Genomic DNA, 21,556 nt, shown 5'->3' on the forward strand with positions numbered 1-21,556 from the left:
ACACACACACACACACACACACACACACACACACACACACACACACACAAACACACAGCTAACAAGTGACAGAACCAGAATGTGAACTTGGACAGAAAAACCTTGAATATCCATCAACTTAGCAACTACATCACGGTTCTACTCAGAACTTCCTCTTCCTTTATAAAAAAGGAAGCCAGCTTCCCCTGGGTCATGCCCTTCCCCAGTCTACCCTTTGTGTTTAAGGTATCTTTACTCTTCCTATTACTTCCGATCTCCCCAAAATGAGTTCATTTTCACTACTTCTGTTTTCTTATTGCATGTGTGGCATGCAGGCTTTTGCAAACGTCCACAGAACTGGCTTTCTGTAGTTCTACCGATCTCAAAATTGTCAATCCAAAAACATATTTTAATCTAATGGACTCTTTCCCTCTGACCCCTGTGTCACTCTTTGCCTCTGCTTCTCAGAAGACACTTGCGTACCTGCTGCCTTGCGTTGTAAGCTTCCTTCAGTGTGTGTATCTGATAGCTGATTATACTCTGAACTCTTGGGTGGCAAAATGTTTTACATCTCTTAGTTCTACACCATGCACCTAGTCTGCAGCACATTTCCAACACACGCTCATCAGCTCTCACTGGGATGTACTTGGAATCATCTCTCAGTGACCCCCTGACTTATTACACATTCCGCAGAAATAGGTTAAACTGCACATTTGATTTTTCTTTTCAACATTGCTTCAGCCTTCTGTGGGTAGAGCCCCTGGTTCACAAGGGTTTTTAATTGGAATGTGTGAAGAGCTAAAGCCATGAAAGACACCCAAAGGCAGAAGAATCTTAATTATTTTTGTCCCAAGTCATTCTAAGCAAGTGATAAACCCCGATACCACATCACTAAGCAAATCTTCCAGAGGAAAGGGAAGGACCTTCAACGCACACCATAGACAGTGTTTTACAAGGGAAATTTTGTTTTGCAACTTTCTGTTGTACCCCTTAATTTGTTCAAAATTGGGATTCATTCACAAAGGTGTCAAAGACATGGTGAGAAGGAATACAACGATAGGTCCCCAGGATTCATTTTTCCAAGGAGCAAATAAATACCGGCCAAGAGTTATACACAGTGACTCTATAAAATTGAAATTTCCCATGACCAGTAAAAACTTTTCTCTGTGTGGGCACGGTGGTTCACACCTGTAATCCCAGCACTTTAGGAGGCCAAGGTGGGTGGATCACGAGGTCAAGAGATCGACACCATCCTGGCCAACATGGTGAAACCCCGTCTCTACTAAAAACACAAAAATTAGCTGGACATGATGTGCGCCCCTATAGCCCCAGCTATTCGGGAAGCTGAGGCAGAAGAATCACTTGAACCCAGGAGGTAGAGGCAGCAGTGAGCTGAGATCGCACCACTGCACTCCAGCCTGGCAACAGAGCAAGATTCCATTTCAAAAAAAAAATTTCTTTCTCTGTGCCAAATGTGGGGATGGGATGTCTTCAGGGACCGCCTTTGGCTGTGTAGGTTTCAGTCTGCTCCAGAGCACATCTCTAACCTGCCTGTGGGTTTTTGGTCCTTACAGCTCCTGACGGTCCACCTCAGGAAGTTCACCTGGAGCCTATATCATCTCAGAGCATCAGGGTCACATGGAAGGTAAACCCAGCAAACACTTGTATTCCCATGGGGTGCTTTTCCCATGGGGTGAGCCCTTCACTCATGCTCAGTGTTATGACACCAAAGCTCAAATTTTACGAAAATTTTTTCAAAATTAAGTTGAAAGCCCTTTTCTTAAAATGTAGTATTTGTATCCACATTTGGAATACTTTTACAGCAAATTCTGTATCTCAGAGAGATAAAGTGGTTGTCTTTTTTTTTCCTTGACTCTTGATCAAAGTCCTAAGAGTAGTCTCTACAGAAATAGTGGAACTGATGTCCCTGACCGCATGCTCTCATTTCATCCTAGCAAAAATGTTTTCAAACTGCTTTTTTTTTTTTCATAGCAAAGCATGAGGTGGCAGACAGTCCTCTGAGGTGGCAGAAATAGGTCCATGTCCTCTCTGTCCCACTAACTAGATGTGTTCTCAAGAAAGCTCCTTAACTTCCTTGCCAGAAAAGTGAGCTGTTGAATCAACTGACTCCCAGGCCAGTGCTACCCCAGGTGTGGCCCATGGCGGCAGACTGGCTGCTGGTTACTTTCGCGTTGGTTGTTAGTGGCTGGGACAGAAAGCAAGCTTGAACCACACTGTAAATGACTGCGTCACGGAGAGCATTGTTTCATTCAGTTGCCATGGTTTCCAGAGCAAACTTTCTCAAGGAAGAAGGCAGCGTTGATTCTGGCGCAAGCTCCTCACCAACCACCCCGTCCCATGACCTTCAAGTCAGTAGCATGGCCCTGACCTAGTGAGCCCTGGCGTTAGTCACCCTCCCAAATGTGCTCTTAGAGATGCCTGCGTTAGGACAAATTCCATTTCATCCAGAATGTTATTATCGAATCAAAAGTTGCATAAGATTGCAATAACTACCCCAGCTCTGAATTTCTCATTGCATGTAATTTTTTGTCTTCTCTCTTTCCCCATTCTTTTTTTCCTGGTGTCACTTGGAGAAGAGGGAAACCAGCAACCACAATGAGGTCTTTTTGTTTGCTTGTTTGTCGTTTGTTTTCATTCTAGTATAAATGCTTTCGTAAAATGAGCAGCCTCTGTAACAAAAATGGATTTTTATTGTCGGGGTGGTTACCTCCTTTGGTATTACACGCGTTAATACAGCGAGCCCCTTTGTGTCAGCTTTTCTGAACCGCAGCCAATGAGTTGTTTCCAGCGGGCAGCGTGATATGACTGTTTAGCTGCACAGACAGTGCAGGCCGAGGAGTGTGGAAGGCGGTGTCATTGGTCTTTGTGAGCACATCCACCACCTGCGAGCATCACACACATTGTGGAATAAAGACACTCAGCAAGCCATAACCCCACACGCATTCCCGCCATTCTACAGATGGAATGCTGACTCACTCTGTCTTGAATGGAAGACTGTGAAGTTTCACCCACTAGCTTTACACAGTCTCTTGCATTTCACCCTGAAAAAGACCAGGTATTACTGTGGCCTCAAAAGCTTTTTGGGTCTTTTGGGTCCTGCATGAGAGAGGTGTCTGTCCAAAGAGGATCTAGCTCTTATAACTAAAAATGGAAACTTCTGAGGCTTTAAAAGGCATTGTATCCTTTCTCTCCCTGTAGAAAGCAGCCACAAAAGTCAGTGCATTGCAGTTAAATTTCTTTTTAGGGCCTAAGGACGAATGTGTTGTGGGACTACTAAAAGGAAGCCTGGCTTTCATTAGATTGTGAATCGACTGTCATATATTGTTCACAGAGGAGTGCGATCTATCTCTGCAGCAGGCCTTTGTGGCGTGGCCTGTCAGCAGGCGGACTTGCCGGTGATCTAACTGACTAATGAGGTAGGGGCTGCCCTGTCACCGGTTTATCATTTCACGTTGGCCTGTTTATGTAATGAGCTCTTAAAGCACATCACTGATTCAATTGAATTGGACGCTATTAGACGAAATCTAAAGTGTGTGTAAAGGACAATATGTTACCTATAACATGCCTTTATTTATGGCATAAAATTCAGAAGATATGTTTTGTGTAAGGAGAAGGAAAGAAGGAGAAATAGCATTAGCCCCCAAGAGGCAGCCCTGCATCTGTCAGCCAGGGTGGACATATGCAGTCGTGGGTAGCCTGAGGCGAATGCTCATTCATGGTCAGGGATGCTGATCAGAAGTAGAGGATGCATTCAGCAGAGAGACACAGGGTCAAGGAGAAAATAGCTCTGGGGTTTTGGTGGGAAAATAGCCATTTTGACTCTCAGCCTTTTAAAGATGAGGGGCGCTTTGGTGCTCTTTCTCTAACTCTGGAGATAGATATTATGTTTATTTAATTATCATTGAACCAGCCTGCTTCTGTAACAACACCCTCTATTGATCAAAATCAGCAACTTTCCCTTCTATTTTATTTTATTTGCTTATTTATTTATTTTGGGAGACAGTCTCCCTCCGTCGCCCAGGCTGGAGTACAGTAGCATGATCTTCACTCACTGCAACCTCCATCTCCTGGGTTTAAGCGGTTCTTCTGCCTCAGTCTCCCAAGTAGCTGGGATTACAGGCATGTGCCACCACGCCCAGCTAAGTTTTTTGTATTTTTAGTAGAGATGGGTGTTTCACCATGTTGGCCAGGCTGGTCTCGAACTCCTAACCTCAAGTGATCCACCCACCTTCCAAAGTGCTGGGATTGCAGGCGTGAGCCACAGCACCCGGCACTCTTTTTATTTTTGTTATTTCTTTCACCAAAGAAGGGCTTCTGATTTTAAAAATCGTTCATGTCCAGCAAAGGTCGCTCAGGACCTAGTGAATGCAGCCACCCACAGCAGCTGCAGCACCCGGGTTCAGGCCCCTGCCTTGCCCCACCTTCTCCAGGATACTTGCCCATGCAGCAGTCCACAAGTATCATCATCCTTCCTATCGGTATTTACATGGTTTGTAACATGCCCACCTCTCCTGTCCAGTCCTGCTCATTTGAGGCCCAGGTCGTACATGACTGCCCCCATGAAGATGGGAATCTCCAAAGTGCAATTACAGTTTCACCCTCTGTGTTACCCGTTGCTCTTGGTGATAGCTCAGGGAGGTTCCTACCCCGTGGCTTCTGCAGTCTGTTTCATGTGCATCCCCTCCACTGTTCTGGGAGCTCCTTGGCAGCGGGAGACAGGCTTACACAGCTCGGATCCCCCCTGGCTGGCATGTGTTCCATGAATGAATGAACGGGTGAGTGAAGGAGAGGTGAGTGTATATGTGAGTTGGGAATGAGGAGGCCTAGAGGACAAGTATTCCATATCACGATTGCCTGTGAAGCATTACGTGTTTCAGAGACTGCCACGGAGAAGGCACTCCAGCTGTTAGGATCTCCAGACAGCAAACATACTGAGCCCAGGTCTAACTCTGATACAATGAAATGTCCCAGCCTGCGCAATGGTGGCACCCAAAGATGTGACCCACGCTCGGCACGCCAGACAGACCGAGCACTTTTCATGAGTTTCTACTGTAGTGATTTTCAACCTAGTTTATTGAAAAGTAACGGGCAGCAGTAGTCCAATTTATAAGTTTCATGGAAAGTGAACATCTTCACATCTTCACATCCCAAACATAAGTCCAAAGAAAGAGGTTCAAGAACCAGGAGCATTTTTGATGTCTATATTATGCAAGATGAAGGCCTAGAAAGGCTCTTAAATACTTTTACAAATGGTCATTAAAGCGCTAACTGATGCCTTGAGAGAAATTCAACAGACAATGTAAGTGGTTCTGAATAAAACAAAAGCAAATGGCAGTAAAGTTTCATTTGACACTCTTGAAAAAACAAAAGGGTCTATGTAAGCAAACACAATTTCATTTAGGGCATGTTTTGTTTCTGATTCAAAATTCAAAAGAATATTTAAAGCTATAGATAATTGATAACGTATTTGATAAATTACCTGAAAATTGTACAACTAAGGAATTCTTTGGTTTTTCAGAAAATTCCAATTTTTAATGTATCTCCTAAAGTGTCTCTTTTAGCAGTGCCTGTTGCCTTCTCTCCTAATCAGGAGACCCTCCTTTTATGCAAATTAAGGACAATTTGATTGCCAGCTACTGTGTTCATGCTTGCATGTGTGTGTATGTGTGTGTGCATGCGTGTGTATGTGTGTATGTGTTTGCCATGGTCACTCATAAAATAAAACATACTTTATTTAGAATATTTAATTTCTATATATATCTCAAAACATTTATCCAGAGAATGCAATATAAGACAGAGACTTTTTCCTATTGATGTAAAATTTGTGTTGTTGTTTTATTTTTGCATTAAACGAGAAATCTTTGCAGAACCACAAGCTGTCCCCAAAATTTGAAATTGTCACTTGCTTAAATATTCCTGTGCTGAGAACAATTATCAAAGCGATGACTTGCAATAAAAATCCTGACAATGATTTTACCACTTTCTTGGCCCTCAGTATCGTACCGTCTGGCTGAAAATTTTACTTAGAATGAGCGAAATTCTCATTTAGAATTAAGAAAGAGAGGTATGATTTCTATAAAATATTAAAGTTGAATATTTAGAGACTTAATTAAATTTCAGTAACCTGAAGAGTATTTTTTTAACTAGAATATCACATCTCTGCTATCCCCAGTAATTCCACCTAATTGAGCCATCATTACAACCTATTAAGTTTCAGAGTTGAGCTCTTACAACAGGAAAATGGCTCAGTCTGTCATCTAAAAACAAAAGTGCCGTATGTCCAGTGACCTCCATAGTAACAGTTTAACAAACTGCAGGCTGCACTTGCCTTCTGTACTTAAATCCCTCTACCTCTAGGAAGTAGCACGGCACCTTGGAAAAAGCAGCCTAGCGGCACCTTCTAGCACTAGGATTTCTTGGCCAGGGGTTCCTGGGACAGCTGTCCTTGTAAGTGTTTGCTCCCTGCCAGGCCCTATGCTAAACTTTTACATGCATTATCTCATTTGATCTGTGAGCTGCGAACACCCAGTTTTGTGCAGAGGGAGATCCTGAAGACAAAGGAACTTGGCCAAGTTCTGAAGGCTGGTGACTAAGAGATTAAGGACATCTGCCCAGGCTATCTGGTTCTGCCTTCTGGGTTTCTGAGCAGTCAACAAGTTAATGACTATGAAGTGCCAAGATTGTAGTTCATGCATAATAATGCTCAATAAATATTAATTCCCCTTACTATTCCTTCCAGAGTCATGTTACAAATTACACCCAACCCCATAAAAATTAGAGGAGATATATGAAATTTACATTCTTACCTACTATCTTTTTCTTTCCAAATTGTAAACTTAACCTTAGAGTAACTTCAGTAGCGAGTAGTTGCCTTTTTTTCCTATATCAATTGAAATTCAAAAACGTTGCCTTGAAATAAACTCTAATGCAACACGTTAGAAGGCAAGAATTGTATTTTGCCTTGATTTACAGAGCATGTTGTCAGAAATGCAAATAAAGTTGCAACTAAATGGGCATTTTGCACATCTACTCATACCCACCTTTAGGCCTTTTTTTTTAGCACATCAACATTACATTTTACAATTGGACCAGGTCCTGAAGTTGGGACACTAGGTCAAAAATTGCATATGGTCAGAATTACATTTAAAAAGACTTAAATTGTCTAATAAGCACACTATGCATAATAGTCCCTATAAAGTGTTACAGTAACATATATGTACACACATGTAATATTCACAGTGGAAACTGAAGAGTACATGTAAAACTATAAGTTGATATTATTTCCTCACATTATATGTAAATTAGCATTAGCATAAATTAAATCCATTTCCAACGACTAAATTATGTATAACTAGAATACAGTATAAAAAGTGCTGGATTAAATTTCAGAAAATTAGATACTATCCCCATCTCTACACCTAACAAAAATGACCTTAAGCCAGTCACTCGACTTGTCATTATTGGAACTTGAACCCTTTTCTCTAGTTCTGAGTTGAGGGTTTTATTCATTATGTCATAACCAAGAAAGTAGCAGTGCATTTTAATGATGCATTCTCCTCCCGCCTCACCTCACAGCACTGACCTGATAGCCATAGAGGATAATGGATATGGGCCCACTCTGGAATCCATAAGGTGGTCCCCTGAATAACCCCAAGTTCAATCCCTACCCTAGATGCTGATTCCCCCCACCCCACCAATGGCTCTGGACAGCACTGCCATTTCTCATGAAAAATATCTCCCAATAAATGTAAATATTGTGCAATTTGCCCAACAAAATAATAAAAATTTATTTCAAATAACCTAATACTAGATGTATAGGGTCAGGCACAGTGGTTCATGCCTGTAATCCCAGAACTTTGGGAAGCCGAAAGGGGCAGGTCACTTGAGATCAGGAGTTCACGACCAGCCTGGCCAACAAGGTAAAACCCCATCTCTATTAAAAACTATAAAAATGAGTCAGGCATGATGGTCCATGCCTGTAGTCCCAGCTATTCAGGAGGCTGAGGCAGGAGAATTGCTTGAGAGGCTGCAATGAGCCAAGATTGTACAACTGCACTCCAGCCTGGGTGACAGAGCGAGACTTCATCTCAAAAAATGAATTAATTTTTAAAAATAGATGGATAGGTAATAACAATAAAAGTATTCAGGAGACCATCTTAAGACGGTTTTATTGGTTCTCATATAATCCTAACTCTGCTTTTCATGGAGAACAAATCGGAAAATCAAGCTAAAGTGAATATGGCATTGAGCGTTATGAATGAGACGGATGGCATCCGTATGGGGAGTACCTAGGTGGCTATACACTATTTAAGGTGCTGAATTTCCTCATACAACCAGCCTTAAGCCATCTCACTGATGACAGGGCCCATCTCTTCAGAAAAATCAAATGAGGCAGATAAGTTAGTAAACAGAGCACAGACGTTAGAATGAAAAATCAAAGGAAAACATATATCCAATCAAGAATTGCATACGGGCCGGGCATGGTGGCTCATCTCAGCACTTAGGGAGGCCACGGTGGGTGGATCACCTGAGATCAAGAGTTTGAGATCAGGCTGTCCAACATGGTGAAACCTCATCTCTACTAAAAATACAAAAAAATTAGTCAGGCATGGTGGTGCGCGCCTATAGTCCTACCTACTCAGGGAGGCTAAGGCAGATGAATCACTTGAACCCAGGAGGCAGAAGTTGCAGTGAGCCAAGATCGCACTACTGTACTCCAGCCTGGGCTACAGAGGGAGACTCCATCTCAAAAAAAGAGAAAGAAAAGAATTACATAGACATCATCAAATGGCATCAGCTATGTCATGGCCCCCTTTCCTAAGGCAAGGAAGAAATATGACATTAGTTTTACTGTTTATAACTCAGTCAGATGAAGTTGCTTATCATAGGAAGAACCCCAGCCAGGGGAGCATGAATTAGCTACCCCAGCACAGATATCTAACTTCCAGACTATTTTCAAGGTAACATAAAGCAAGACAGAAAAAACAATGTGTGCCTTCAAACATATTTCACTAGTTCAAATACATTTAAGTTCATACACTAAGATGTAACTAACTGTATTTCAAAATAACCCATAACATTTTTAAAGCCAAACTATTCATCGTATTAAGAACTTTGAAAGCTATTTTAAATTATTTCAATTCATATCATCAACTCTTCTTATTCTTTTGAAAAATTTGAGACAGAAGATAAAAGTACTTTGTGCTTTGAGTAATTATAGATGTATAAGAAATAAAACCATTTTACCTCCATGTCTTCCCTGTCGGTAACAAAGTTGGAAACAAGGTTCGTTTTTCTGTAAATAACAGAAGAGTTTAGGTGGCAAATCCTTAGTGATGTTAAGAAGCAAGGCTTCCCGGGGAAGGAGAGTGTGATTCACGGAGTGGCTGCGTTGCTCCCGTGGGCCCATGTGGAATCTGTGGCACGCACTGCAACTGAATGTGTGGAGTGCTTCTCCCCAACATAAGCCAGAGTGTTCACAGGGGCCCTTGGTCTGAATGCTTCTAGGACATTCCTAACAGGGAACACGGGACATATTGGACAACTGTTTCTTTTTCTTTTCTTTTCTTTTGCTTTTTTGTTTTGTTTTGTTTTTGTTTTCAGACAGGGTCTCATGCTACCACCCAAACCAAATGGAGTGTAGTGGCACCATCTCGGCTCACTGCAGTCTTGACCTTTCAGGCTCAAGTGATCCTCCTACCTCAGCCTCCTGAGTAGCTGGGACTGCAAGTGCACACCACCATGCCCAGTTAACTTTTTTATTTTTTGCAACAATAGGGTCTCACTATGTCGCCCAGGCTGGTCTCAAATTCCTGGCCTACAGCAGTCCTTCTGCCTCGGCCTCCTAACGTGCTGTGATTATAGGCATGGGCCACCATGCCTGGAGTAGACAGCTTTTTCAGTCTTTCAATAGTTTCCTCCCAAATACCTATTCATGCATGTTGATGTCTAAAATTCCCTTTAGTCAAGGCTAAAGCCTCTCATTACCCAAAAATAGATAAGAGGCTAGGCATGGTGGCTCACATCTATAATCCTAGCACTTTGAAAGGCCAAGTTGGGAGGATTGCTTGAGCCCACAAGTTTAAGACCAGCCTGGGCAACATAATGAGATCTAATCTCTACCCAAAAAAAAAAAAAAAAAAAAAATAGATGGATATGGTGGTGTATGCCTGTGGTCCCAGCTGCTCAGGAGGCTGAAGTGGGAGGATCACTTGAGCCCAGGAGGTGGAGGCTGCAGTGAGCTGAGATGGCACCACTGCACTCCAGCCTGGGTGACAAGGTGAGACTCTGTAAGGAAAGGAAAGGGAAAAGGGGAAGAAAAGGGAAGAAAAGGAAGGAAAGGAAGGGAAGGAAGGGAGGGAGGGAAGGAGGGAGGGGAAGACAGAAAGAAGAAGAAAAGAAAGAAAGAAAAGAAAGAAAGAAAGAAAAAAGAAAACAACAAACCATTCTTAGCTAAGAGCTACATAAAAACAAGTAACCAGCAGATCTGGAGCAGGGAGCAGTTTGTGAACCCTTATTTCCTGGATTGAGATGATCGATCTCTTGAGAGGGAGCCACAGTCAACTGAAAAAGTCTCATCTGAGACAAGACTAGTCCCTCCCGCCAGATACGCTAAATCATCACTATCAAGTTCAAAGATCTGCAGCTCTTTGGGGCCGGATCTTTGCTAATTCATAACCAAAGTGACCTTTGCCCTAGTTCCCAACAGGTTCCTCATCTCATCTTAGAAAGCCTCAGCCTGGACTTCATTGCCCTTATCACTATCACCATGTGATCATCAGAATTTAACAAGTCTCTGGGAAGTTCCAAACTTTCCCTCATCTTCCTGTCTTCTTCCAAGCCCTCAACACTCTTCCAGCCTCGGCCCATTACCCAGTTCCAAAGACGCTTCCATATTTTCAGGTATCTTTACAGCGTGCTCCACTCACAGATGGCTTCCGGTTCATTGGTTCTTTTGGCATGGATCTGAAGCACTCGGGAATTCCTTCCAGTTGTAAAATGAAAGCTCACTTTTCAGTGAGCAGGCTCCTTCTGAGACCTGGGTCTCCTTTGGTTCTTCTGGACAGATACTTAGTGCAAATGGCAAAGGCTGCAACAGCCCTGCATGTGATTGATGCTGCTCACTCCTTTACCAGCCTCTCTCTCCCCCTTCCACCGTGGGCCGCCTCGGTTTGACTGTCACATCTTCCACCTGCCTCCTGGCAGTGTCATTCCCATCTGTATGTCCCTTCCAGCCCAGGGTCACTCTCACCAGCTACCTGCTCTCAGCCTCATCCCTGTGGATTCCAGGACTCAGTTTGTCTCCACACTTACCCTCTCCTCCTACATCACTTAAGGGTTCTCTTAGTTATTTTTGAACTTATTATTAACAAACATGAAAGAGTGGGAGGGAAATGGAGGCCATTCCAGTCTGAAGACCTACAAGTTAGACAGAGGCTGCCCTGGGGTGCATGTCAGAGCACTAGCCAGGGCGACTCCTAGCTTGGCTTCACACCCCAGCCTCCCTCTTCCCACACCCTGCCTTCCCCAGTGGAAACGGCCTGTTTGGTCCTGAGGAAGATTCTATTTCACTCTCCTTTCCTCTCTTCTCATCAAAATATCCAGGATGCCTCCAGAGCATGCAGACCTGGTGGCTTGATAGGGTATGAGGTAGATGTGGAGGTGCCTTCATGTCACTCAGCTCCATCCCTGCTGGACTGACCTGTTTACCCAGGGTTGTTGGGTCATCCTCCACTGGCGCCACCTGACAAAGTGTCCAGAATGAGACGCTGTCTTCTCTCACTCCGCAAAACTACTTCTGAGCATTGTCCGTGGCCCCATGCCATGCCTTTGAAATCCTGCTTGTTTATCAGATTGCAGTTGGGGTGCCCCTCCCTCCCTTATCTCTGCGCCCTGCCCTCCCTGGCCACACTGCCATCACAGGGCCTCCACTGGGGCTACTCCGGGTTGAGTCTTCCAGGTGTGTGTGGTGGGACAGAGCCCTTTGGGATCACTCAGCCACCACCAAATAGTTGGGGTCCAGGCTTAGGCTCACAGACTAGCATACGCCCTCTTTGGCATCAGAGCATACCCTCTAAGTCCTCATTGTCCAAAGTGGAAGCTAGGTGGGGGCATTCCCAGAGGCCAGCCCTCAGAGCCGGCCGATCCATAGGAAACAAAGCCCTAACTCCCTTGTTTGGTCCTGTGGCTGGTAGGAAGTGCGAACTGTGGTGAGCAGGTGGTGTGTTGTATAAAGAACAACAGAATTCAAAAGCGGAGTGTCCCAGCAAGTGTGGCTATTTCGCAGGTGTTTGTTGGCTGGATGAATGAAGTGGAAGCTATCCTACACTACAGAAATGGAATAAACAGAGTTTTGCTTTGCAGTAGTTAACCTCAATTTCATATCATAAAATTATCAGTCTATTTCTAGAATTGTGCATTTATGTCTCCAGGCAGAGTTCACACATACCCTTGGCCACCATTTCCTCCTCAGCTGCCAAGCCTGACTAGAATGTGGGAACGACAGTCTACGAGTCAACATTCTTGGCTCTCAAGACAGCACCTATTTCAAATAATCTGTCATTTATCATTTATTTCTCAAACCAGAATTGCATAGCCCCTTTGTTCTAAGCACTGTCTCGTTAGCATGTCATGTGTCCCTTTTCTACTTCATGAAATGTGGACACCTCATCCTTTCCTAGCTCCTTTTTGGGGGATAATGACTTTGGGGACCATGTGTCTCCCTGTTATGAGACCTAGGGTGCAGGTACTGTATTTAATACAATGCAATTCTAAGGAGAGATAGATGAATGGAAATACCATTTGAGACCAGAAGCAGTGGCTCACACCTGTAATCCCAGCACTTTCAGAGGATGAGTTGGGCAGATTATTTACACTCAGGAGTTGGAGACCAGCCTGGGCAATGTGGCAAAACCCCATCTCTACAAAAAATACAAAAATTACCTCGGTATGATGGTGTGCCTGTGGTCCCAGGTACTCAGAACAGAGGCTGAGGTAGAAGGATTATTTGAGCCTGAGGAGGTGGAGGCTGCAGTGAGCCATGATCCCACCACTGCACTCCAACCTGGGTGACAGTGAGACCCTGTGAAAAGAAAGAAAGAAAGAAAGCAAAGGAAGGAAGGATGAAAGGAAGGAAAGAAGGAGGGAAGGAGGGAAGGAAGGAAGGAAGGAAGGAAGGAAGGAAGGAAGGAAGGAAGGAAGGAAGGAAGGAAAGAAGGAAAGAAGGAAGGAAGGAGGAAGGGAAGGAAGGAGGGAGGGAGGGTGGAGGGAGGGAGGGAGGAAGGAAGGAAGGGAGGGAGGGAGGGGGGAGGAAGGAAGGAAGGAAAGAAGGAAGGAGAGGAGAAGAAGGAAGGAAGGAGAGGAAGGAAGGAAAGAAGGAAGAAGAGGAGAAGAAGGAAGGAAGGAGAGGAAAGAAGGAAGGAGAGGAAGGAAAGAAGGAAGGAAGGAAAAAGGAAGGAAGGAGAGGAAAGAAGGAAGGAAAGGAGGGAGGGAGGGAGGGAAGGAAGGAGGGAGAGAGAGGAGAAGGGAGGGGAGGGGAGGGTAGAGGAGGGGAGGAGAGGAGATTATTTGAGGCAATAAAATACAAAATCTCTCTCCCTGACATAGCTCCCTCAAAATCCATTGTCCATGCATCAAAATAGCCAGCTATCTCAGACCACCCACACGCCTATTGTAAAGCAGAATCCCTTTAGTGCTGGGTAAGGTAGATCTTCAAATTACTCCCAAGGCCCAGAAGGTCTAACAGTTTTATGTACATTTATTCCCTCTTGTTCTGCAAAGAACCAGGAAAATGGGCTATTGGGGGAATGTATAGGTGCTGTGTTTTAGCTAAATAGTCTCTCCCACCAAAGCCAAATCTAAATCACTGGGTGACTTTTTAGTGGTAACAACAGTGATTCTCAGACTTGAGAGAACACCAGTGTCCCCTGGAGGGCCTTTTTAAAACACAGCTCACCAGCCTCCATCACCAGGGTTTATTCCTGATTCAGGAGGTCTGAGTGGGTCCCCAGGTCTTGCAGCTCTAACAGATTTCCAGGTAATGTGGATGTTGCTGGTAGGGAACCATGCCACTACCTACCGGCTCCGAGGGTTCTGTCCCTTTGGTATGTCCCTGGCTTCATCTGTGCATGGACTGTCTCCCACTCCATGATCAGCAGGGATGCCTCATCCCAGGGTCACTCGGAGCCACTCTTTATCCCTGGGTGTCTTCTGTTCTTGCACCTGGGGACAGCTGTGAATGCCAATTGCTTTGCCGACAGCATGGCATCCTCTAAGGCAATGTCCAGTCACCCTTTAGCTCAGACGAAGTGTGCCCTTCTCTGGCAATGCTTCTGCCCCCTGTTTGCCCCTCCATAGTACCCTGGGCAAACCTTCAGCATTGCAAGCATCACACAGTATTCCAAACAGTGGTTCACTCATAAGTGTCCCTCCCAGTTAAGGTTTGTTCAGTGTGATGCGCCTGTTCACTAAGCAAGCCTATGGAGTGGCTACTTCTTATGTAGGAAAGCAGGCAAGGGGGGCTGCAGGAAATACACAAAGATGAAAAAGAGTGTCCACAACAACTTGTCACATGAGGGAAATGAGGACAGATTACATTTTATGTGGATTTGGAGGAATCTAAAAAGATAATGTTCAATTCATTTTCCAACTAAATTATTCAACATGCCTGAGAAAGGCAGTGTTCTTCAAACATAGAATTCTGCAGTGAGCCTTTTAGCTGACTCCGGTCAACAGGTGAATTCTGCACATCCAGCAAAGGCCATTTCCTTTCAATGAGAAGGGAGGGGGGAAGGGGGAAGCAGAACATGGCTGGTGGTCCTCTGCATGAGGGATGCCTCTTCTAATCATTCACATCCAGGAAGGCGCTGAGAGCATTTGCACATCTGCTGTTTTACTGTCTCTTTAAAGGACGAGGAATCTGCCACAGGCGGCTTGCAGCAGACTGATTGGGAAGGACATATAAAATACAGTCACTTGCACACCGTGCAAATACATTGACACGGTGTGACTGTTGTCATGGAGATCAAAAGAGAAGGTTTCTTAAAGGAAGTGGGGGTTGGGAGGATTTGGAAGCTGGAGAAGGGGCATCTGGGAGGATGAAAGGAGGCTGTTTAGGAGGACTGCAGGAGAAAAAAACCAGCCAGAGCTGGAAAGGGGAGAGAGCATTCCACAGATGGCAGATCAATGAAAGAAATGAGAAGAAATCAGGATCATTACTGGATCCAAAGGCAAACGAATGGGAGAGTAAAGTTCAACATGGGAAAAACAGTCTCTGCGTGAGAAACCTGACAATGAAAGGCATGACCTTCTCTTAGAATTGCACTGCATGCAGAGGGATTTGAGGAGAGGTGAACAGAAAGCACTCACTTAGGAAAGCAGTCTGTTGTTTGTAAATACATTCTCAAGGATTTCTTTTTTTTTTTTCCAAATTATTTGACACATATGCTGCACCATTTCATATTGTCACAAGTAGTGTTTAATAGTTCAAGTTTCCACACATCTTTGCAACTCGTTTTTTTTTTTTCAGTATAACTATTCTAGTGTGAGTTAAGGGGTATCTCTTTATGGTTTTAATAATGACTAATGATGTTAAGCATCTTTCAAGTGCTTGCTGGTGAAGTGTGTATTAAAGTTCTTCGTTAGCTTTTAGATTGGATTGTCTTTGTTGTTGAGCTGAAGGATTTCTTTAATTTTAACACATTTCCAAATTTCCACATTTTCCCCTGTGGAAAGGGCCTCATTTTATTGAGTTCTTAAGTAAGAGTAGAAGGGAGGCCTTAGGTGATGGTGGTATTGTTTTTCCACATATTTACTTTTCAAAGGACTGCTTTAATTTGTCCTGAGATGACTGGTTGCCAGATGAGATTTGCTGTAAATCTGCAGGTCCATCATTATAAAAACATGCAACCCACCAGCGGGCTGAATAAGTGAGCAAATTCTCTTTCTGGAATCCTTTTAAGAAGGAAATAAATGAATGACAGTGTCCAAATAAATTGGCTCTTCAGAAGCTATTTTCTTCCCTGGTGGGGCCTGGGCAATGAAGCTGGACACTTCCAAATCCTGCCTCAACCTGTCATCCTTCTGTGTAGGCCAGCAGGCTAAGTCCTGGCACAAAAGCCAATTCTCAGCTTGAATCCACACTTGCCGGCTGTCACACTGGACTGCTGAGTTCTCCTCTTCTGCAGTGGGTAAGCCAGGCCTCTCTTCAACAGCTAAACCATGTGTCTACAGTCGAGGAATTTCATCTGACTTCATACCCTTGCCCTCAGTCCTGGGTTTGTAATGCAGTTAGATTATCAACCCGCACCTGCGATCATTTTTATACACCTCTTTCCTTGCACCTCATGTGTGTTCAAAACCATTCTCTTCTCCATCTGCAAGAACATCTTCTGAGAACATCCACATTGTTATTATTTAGACAGGAGAAAAGAGTAAATGAGATTCCATTCTGTAGGGTTCCTTGCATCCTAGAGCCTGAAATGACATTCTTTGAAACCACATGTTTCATCGAGAATGGCGGCTGCCAGAGGAGGTGGAAGTGATCAGTCAATGCCGGTGGAGACCAGGGAGGGAGAGGGCTTCTTGGTGGGAGTGATCTTGGGAAGACCCCTGGTGAGCTAGAAGCTGAGCTGGCTTGCAGAGAAGGGGTAGAGGAGGTGTTAGTTGAAAGAAGAAAACAAAATTGTTTGGCAACAGCTTTTATAAGGTGGGAATATGTAAGAGACTGGGGATCTCCACTCTCTTTCAGGCAGTCAGAGAGGAACCCAAGTGAGCAAGCAATACCCAGGAGGCATTAGTCTTGAAAGATGAGGCAGAGATCAGATCTCACAACAGGGCTTCAACAGGTACTACTGAGACTGGGAGAGAGAGATCAAAGAGGCATGGTCAAAGTGGTTTCCTAGGAAATGTGTCTTCTCCAATATTATGCAACTCAGATTCAAAATATGTTTCCAGATCCCTACCTGATTTATTCTTTTTCTTTTCTTCTTATCTCACTATTAACCTCATTCACTGAGCTTCATGAAAGTGAATCATTATTTCCACCCATTTATCAATTGTTCTATAGTGCTAATTAACAACCTTAATACAATGTTCTAAAGATCTTTTCCCTATGAGGATGTGTTCTCTATGCCCCAGAAAACCATCTCCCTTTGTTCCAAGTAGACACTTCTCCAAACAAAAATGTCTAAAGCATCATTCAAAATTATTTGCCAGTAAAGGTTCTCATGCACTAACTTGCTTTGGGAGTATGAAGCTCACTGCCAGACAAATGGATGAAAGTGTCTCCACTAAGCACATGGATGGATGGTTGTGGTGATAGTGATGTCACCTTCCACTCTTACTGACTTGTCCATAATTCAGAGTGAGCCTCTAGGGTCATTTTCGAAAACATGAACCACAGGCCCTAAAATTACCTGCATTTAATATACAAAATTCCTGCATTTATGGATTATTTTCAGAGGTTGCTTGAAAATACATCCACAGGATTTCTTTAAATACATTTCTAAATTTTATTCTGACTAGTCTATCTACAAATTAATAAAGCAACTTAAACTTTCTCTGATAGAGTAAGAATTTTTGCTTGCTTTTATGCATAAAAATATGCAATTTTCTCTTCATGTGATCTATTAAGTTTTCCTCTGATTAGAAATGCTGCGTATACTATAACTTTACAAAACGAACAAACTTTGCAAATGGGTGAAAAGTTACCTGAGGCTTTATGAGTGGTTAATACTAAACACAACTTCGGAGAATTCCTACTCTGTACTTGCCTTGAGAAAGTTGTTTTAATGTGTTTGATCCTTTTTTTCTTTATCTGTAAAAAAGCATATTTATACTGTGTAGGATATTTTGTGGGAAAGAAAATGCAATAATATACATAAAGCATCATTTACAATGGAAAAACAAGTGTTCAGTAAGTGGAAATGGAGGTGGTAGAGGTGACTGTGGTGGTAGAGATCGTAGTGGTAACTGTGGTGGCATTCATGTTGGTGTTTGGAGAGTGGTGGAGTGATGGATGGTTGTGGTGACAGTGATGTTGGTGTTGGGAGAGTGAAGGAATGATGGATGATGGTGGTGATAGTGATGTGGGTGTTGGGATAGTGTTGGAGTGACAGATGACTGTGGTGACAGGGATGTTGGTGTTGGGATAGTGTTGGAGTGATGGATGGTTGTGGTGATAGTGATGTTGGTGTTGGAATAGTGATGGAGTGATGGATGGCTTTGGTGACAGTGATGTTGGTGTTGGGAGAGTRATGGAGTGATGGATGGTTGTGGTGACAGTGATGTTGGTGTTGGGATAGTGATGGAGTGATGGATGGCTTTGGTGACAGTGATGTTGGTGTTGGGATAGTGTTGGAGTGATGGATGGCTTTGGTGACAGTGATGTTGGTGTTGGGAGAGTGATGGAGTGATGGATGGTTTTGGTGACAGTGACGTTGGTGTTGGGATAGTGATGGAGTGATGGATGGCTTTGGTGACAGTGATGTTGGTGTTGGGACAGTGATTGAGTGATGGGTGGTTGTAGAGAAAGTGATGTTGGTGTTGGGATAGTGATGAAGTGAAGCATGTTTTTATTGAAAGTTATGGTATCGGTAACATCAAGGATGATGATGGAAGTAGTGGAGGTTGAAGTGTGGTTTGTTGGTGAAGTTCATGATAAATGTGGAGGTAAAGTTGGAAGAAGTAATGGAGGTGCTTCTAACATTAGGTAATTGTTATGGCAGTAATGCTGATACTGGTGGTGGTAATGTTGGTGATGTCAGTGGTAGAGATGCTATCAGTGGTGGTGGTGTTCACGGAGTTGTTGGCGGAGATGAAGCTGGTGGTGGTGAATGTGGTGGTGATGGTGGTGGCTTTGGCTGTGTGGGGAACCTGAGGGCATGGCATTGGTGGTGGCAGTGGTGACAGTGACCTGCAGAGGTGGTAGGCGTTGATTGGTGATGGAAGTCATCATGATGGGGTGGCAGCTATTGTTGTAATAGAAATAGAAAGACAACCCAGAGATGATTTAGCACACAATCTCTTTAAAAAACGGCTTTATTGAGATATAGTTAGCATGCCACAGCATTCCCTATTTTAAGTATATGGTTCAGTGGTATTTCATATGTTTACAGAGATGTGCAACCATCACCCTAATCATAAACATTTTCATCACCCCACAGAGAAAGCTCACAACCACTGGCAGCTGCTCCCATCCTCCCCCACTACCTTTTAAGTCTGTATTTAAACCTTATGGTTTGGGGGCCTGCAAGCTATGAAACTTAAAGTGTATGTTCCTTTCATAAGAAACACATCTCACTTCTTCCTCAGGTGCAACAATTTATTCTGCATGATAACTATAGATCATATTAGCAACCTGAAAAAAAAACAAAAGATGTAAAAACACTACTACCGTGGAATAACACATAACTCTACTCAATATATTTCATTTCAAAATTGGAATATTAAGAAAAATAGAGGAGAGTGCTCTTGTTTGTTTCTTGTGATAAATATAGGTCCTTAACTTATTATATTGCACATCTGGAAGAATAATAATCAAAAAAGTTCTATCTCATTAACAGCCAATTGAAACATAGACTTTAAATATGATAGTCATCTACTTCTGGGGCTTGAGTTCAATCAATAAACTCAGAAACAGAGAAACTACATTGTGAAGGTGTTTTACATAGCATTTGTAGTAGTAAATAAATCCAGAAACAACAATATCCCAACAATTTAAAAAGTTAAATAAAAATAAAACATCAATATGACAGAATATGATATTTAAAGACTATGAAGTAGAGATGGGAATATAATTATAATAGCATATTAAATGGAAAAGAAAAACTCAGACACCAAATTGTACAGGACACAATCACAGCTATGTGGGGCAAAACACTTCACTTTAGATAAATAGACTTAAATGCATCAAAATGTGAATAGAGTTGCATTACATAGAAATAGTAATTGTTTAGTTTTATTATAAAACAAAATGAGATAATTTTTCCACACAATATTTTGCAGAAGTATCAGCTAAGAAAAAATAAGCTTTATTTTAGAACTCACAGGACTAAAATGTAGTTCTCCTAAGAAAAATGTAAAGAATGTTCTTTTTCTATTGAAATGGAACAGAATTTTAAAAACCTGTGTTGTCTATTATACTTAAGCTAGTTAGAATGTGTTTTAACCCATGGAGAGGAGAAAAGGAAAGATTTCTCCATCCTACCTGTGAAAGCAGATCACAGGCAGGATTAATCCCGCCAAAATGGAGGCACTACATGTCAGCAAGCAGGTGCCTTCATTCCTGTAGAGGATTTAACTAAATTGGTTGCTCTATGAAAACATTTTCTCAAGGCATTTGACTCCACTGTCTATACTTCTTGATCTGACAACACAGTCCCCACGCTGTGAATCCAACTTTCTATCTTAGGGAGACTTAAAGCCTCACGGGGAGCCCGTTGAACAATTAGAATATTTAATGGATGTAAAGCTAATTTTTTAAAAATACTATTTTATTTGGGTCACTATATCTAGCATTAAAACACTATGTAAAATAGGAGAAATCTCTTTGTTGGTAAATTTGACTTACAGGTGACTTTTGCAGGGACATTGATTTTATTAATTAGGTTACATAAATTCAATTCAATGGTTACAGCAAAATGATTTTCATGTACAGTAATTGAATTTTTAAAACATAGAATCTTGATATCTATTTCTAGATAGTGTAAAAAGTTATAGCCCATCAGTGCAAAAGCCAACGCATCTGTGGATTCAGAGGTGCATAGACATTTGTTTATAATAAAAAAAGGTATGAGCTCTTACACCAGGATCTAACTCCGAGCCAACAGATACAAATAAATAAATGGTTTATGTGACTGTTGCACTGACACCTGCTGGCACCATGAATATACTAAATTAGATTGGCAACTGGAATCCAAGAAAACCATAAATGGAGAAACTGCTGTGAAAAATAAAAATGATTTTACTACTCTTGGAGAAGCCAGACTTACTACTAATGACAGCCTGAGGCATGGAATCCCCTGGGAAGTTATTATTAGGCAATCCGTAAGTGTTTGCTGAACCCATCAATGCTACTCGTCAGCTCAAAACCTTCTCCCGACTTATTGTCTGCCCTCCCCCGGTCACATTTGGCAGGCTTTCAAGGTCTCGCTCCACCCTGTCTGTTCCCTCCTGTCTCACCACCGGGCAGGTGCGTACCCTCTGTAAGCTCCACCTACCCCATCCTCCTTCCACTTCTCTGAGCCATTCACACCACCCCGTCCGCCAAGCCCACCGGGACTCTGTCTCTTTTCACCACTTCAGAGCACCCACAGTTGCATTTTCTGGATACCTGCTGGCCTTCACCTTCCCACTGTGCATTTCCACACTTCATAATTCTCTACAGGTTCCTAAGTGCTTATTTCCTCTTTCCAGGTCGATTATAAGCACTTTCAGGATGGAGAAAGCTTTCAGAGCCCTGAGAGGCCTAGATCCATAGTTTGTACTTAAATGTATGTGTATGTGTATGTATGTATGTATATATATATATACATATGTACATGTATACATATATACA

General features: G+C 42.9%; 1 protein-coding gene across 1 annotated transcript in view; it reads left to right on the forward strand.

Annotated features, from left to right (window-relative positions):
- DSCAM (DS cell adhesion molecule) overlaps positions 1 to 21,556 on the forward strand; it is a 644,712-nt gene that overhangs the window by 512,175 nt on the left and 110,981 nt on the right. Inside the window, exon 16 of the mRNA XM_032277238.1 lies at positions 1,554 to 1,624. Within this exon, the coding sequence (XP_032133129.1) occupies positions 1,554 to 1,624 (71 nt within the window). The remainder of the gene's footprint in view (positions 1 to 1,553; positions 1,625 to 21,556) is intronic.

The sequence above is a fragment of the Sapajus apella genome, unplaced genomic scaffold (genome assembly GCF_009761245.1).
Source record: "Sapajus apella isolate SASKATOON/1434 unplaced genomic scaffold, GSC_monkey_1.0 scaffold8, whole genome shotgun sequence".
Taxonomy (NCBI): domain Eukaryota; kingdom Metazoa; phylum Chordata; class Mammalia; order Primates; family Cebidae; genus Sapajus; species Sapajus apella.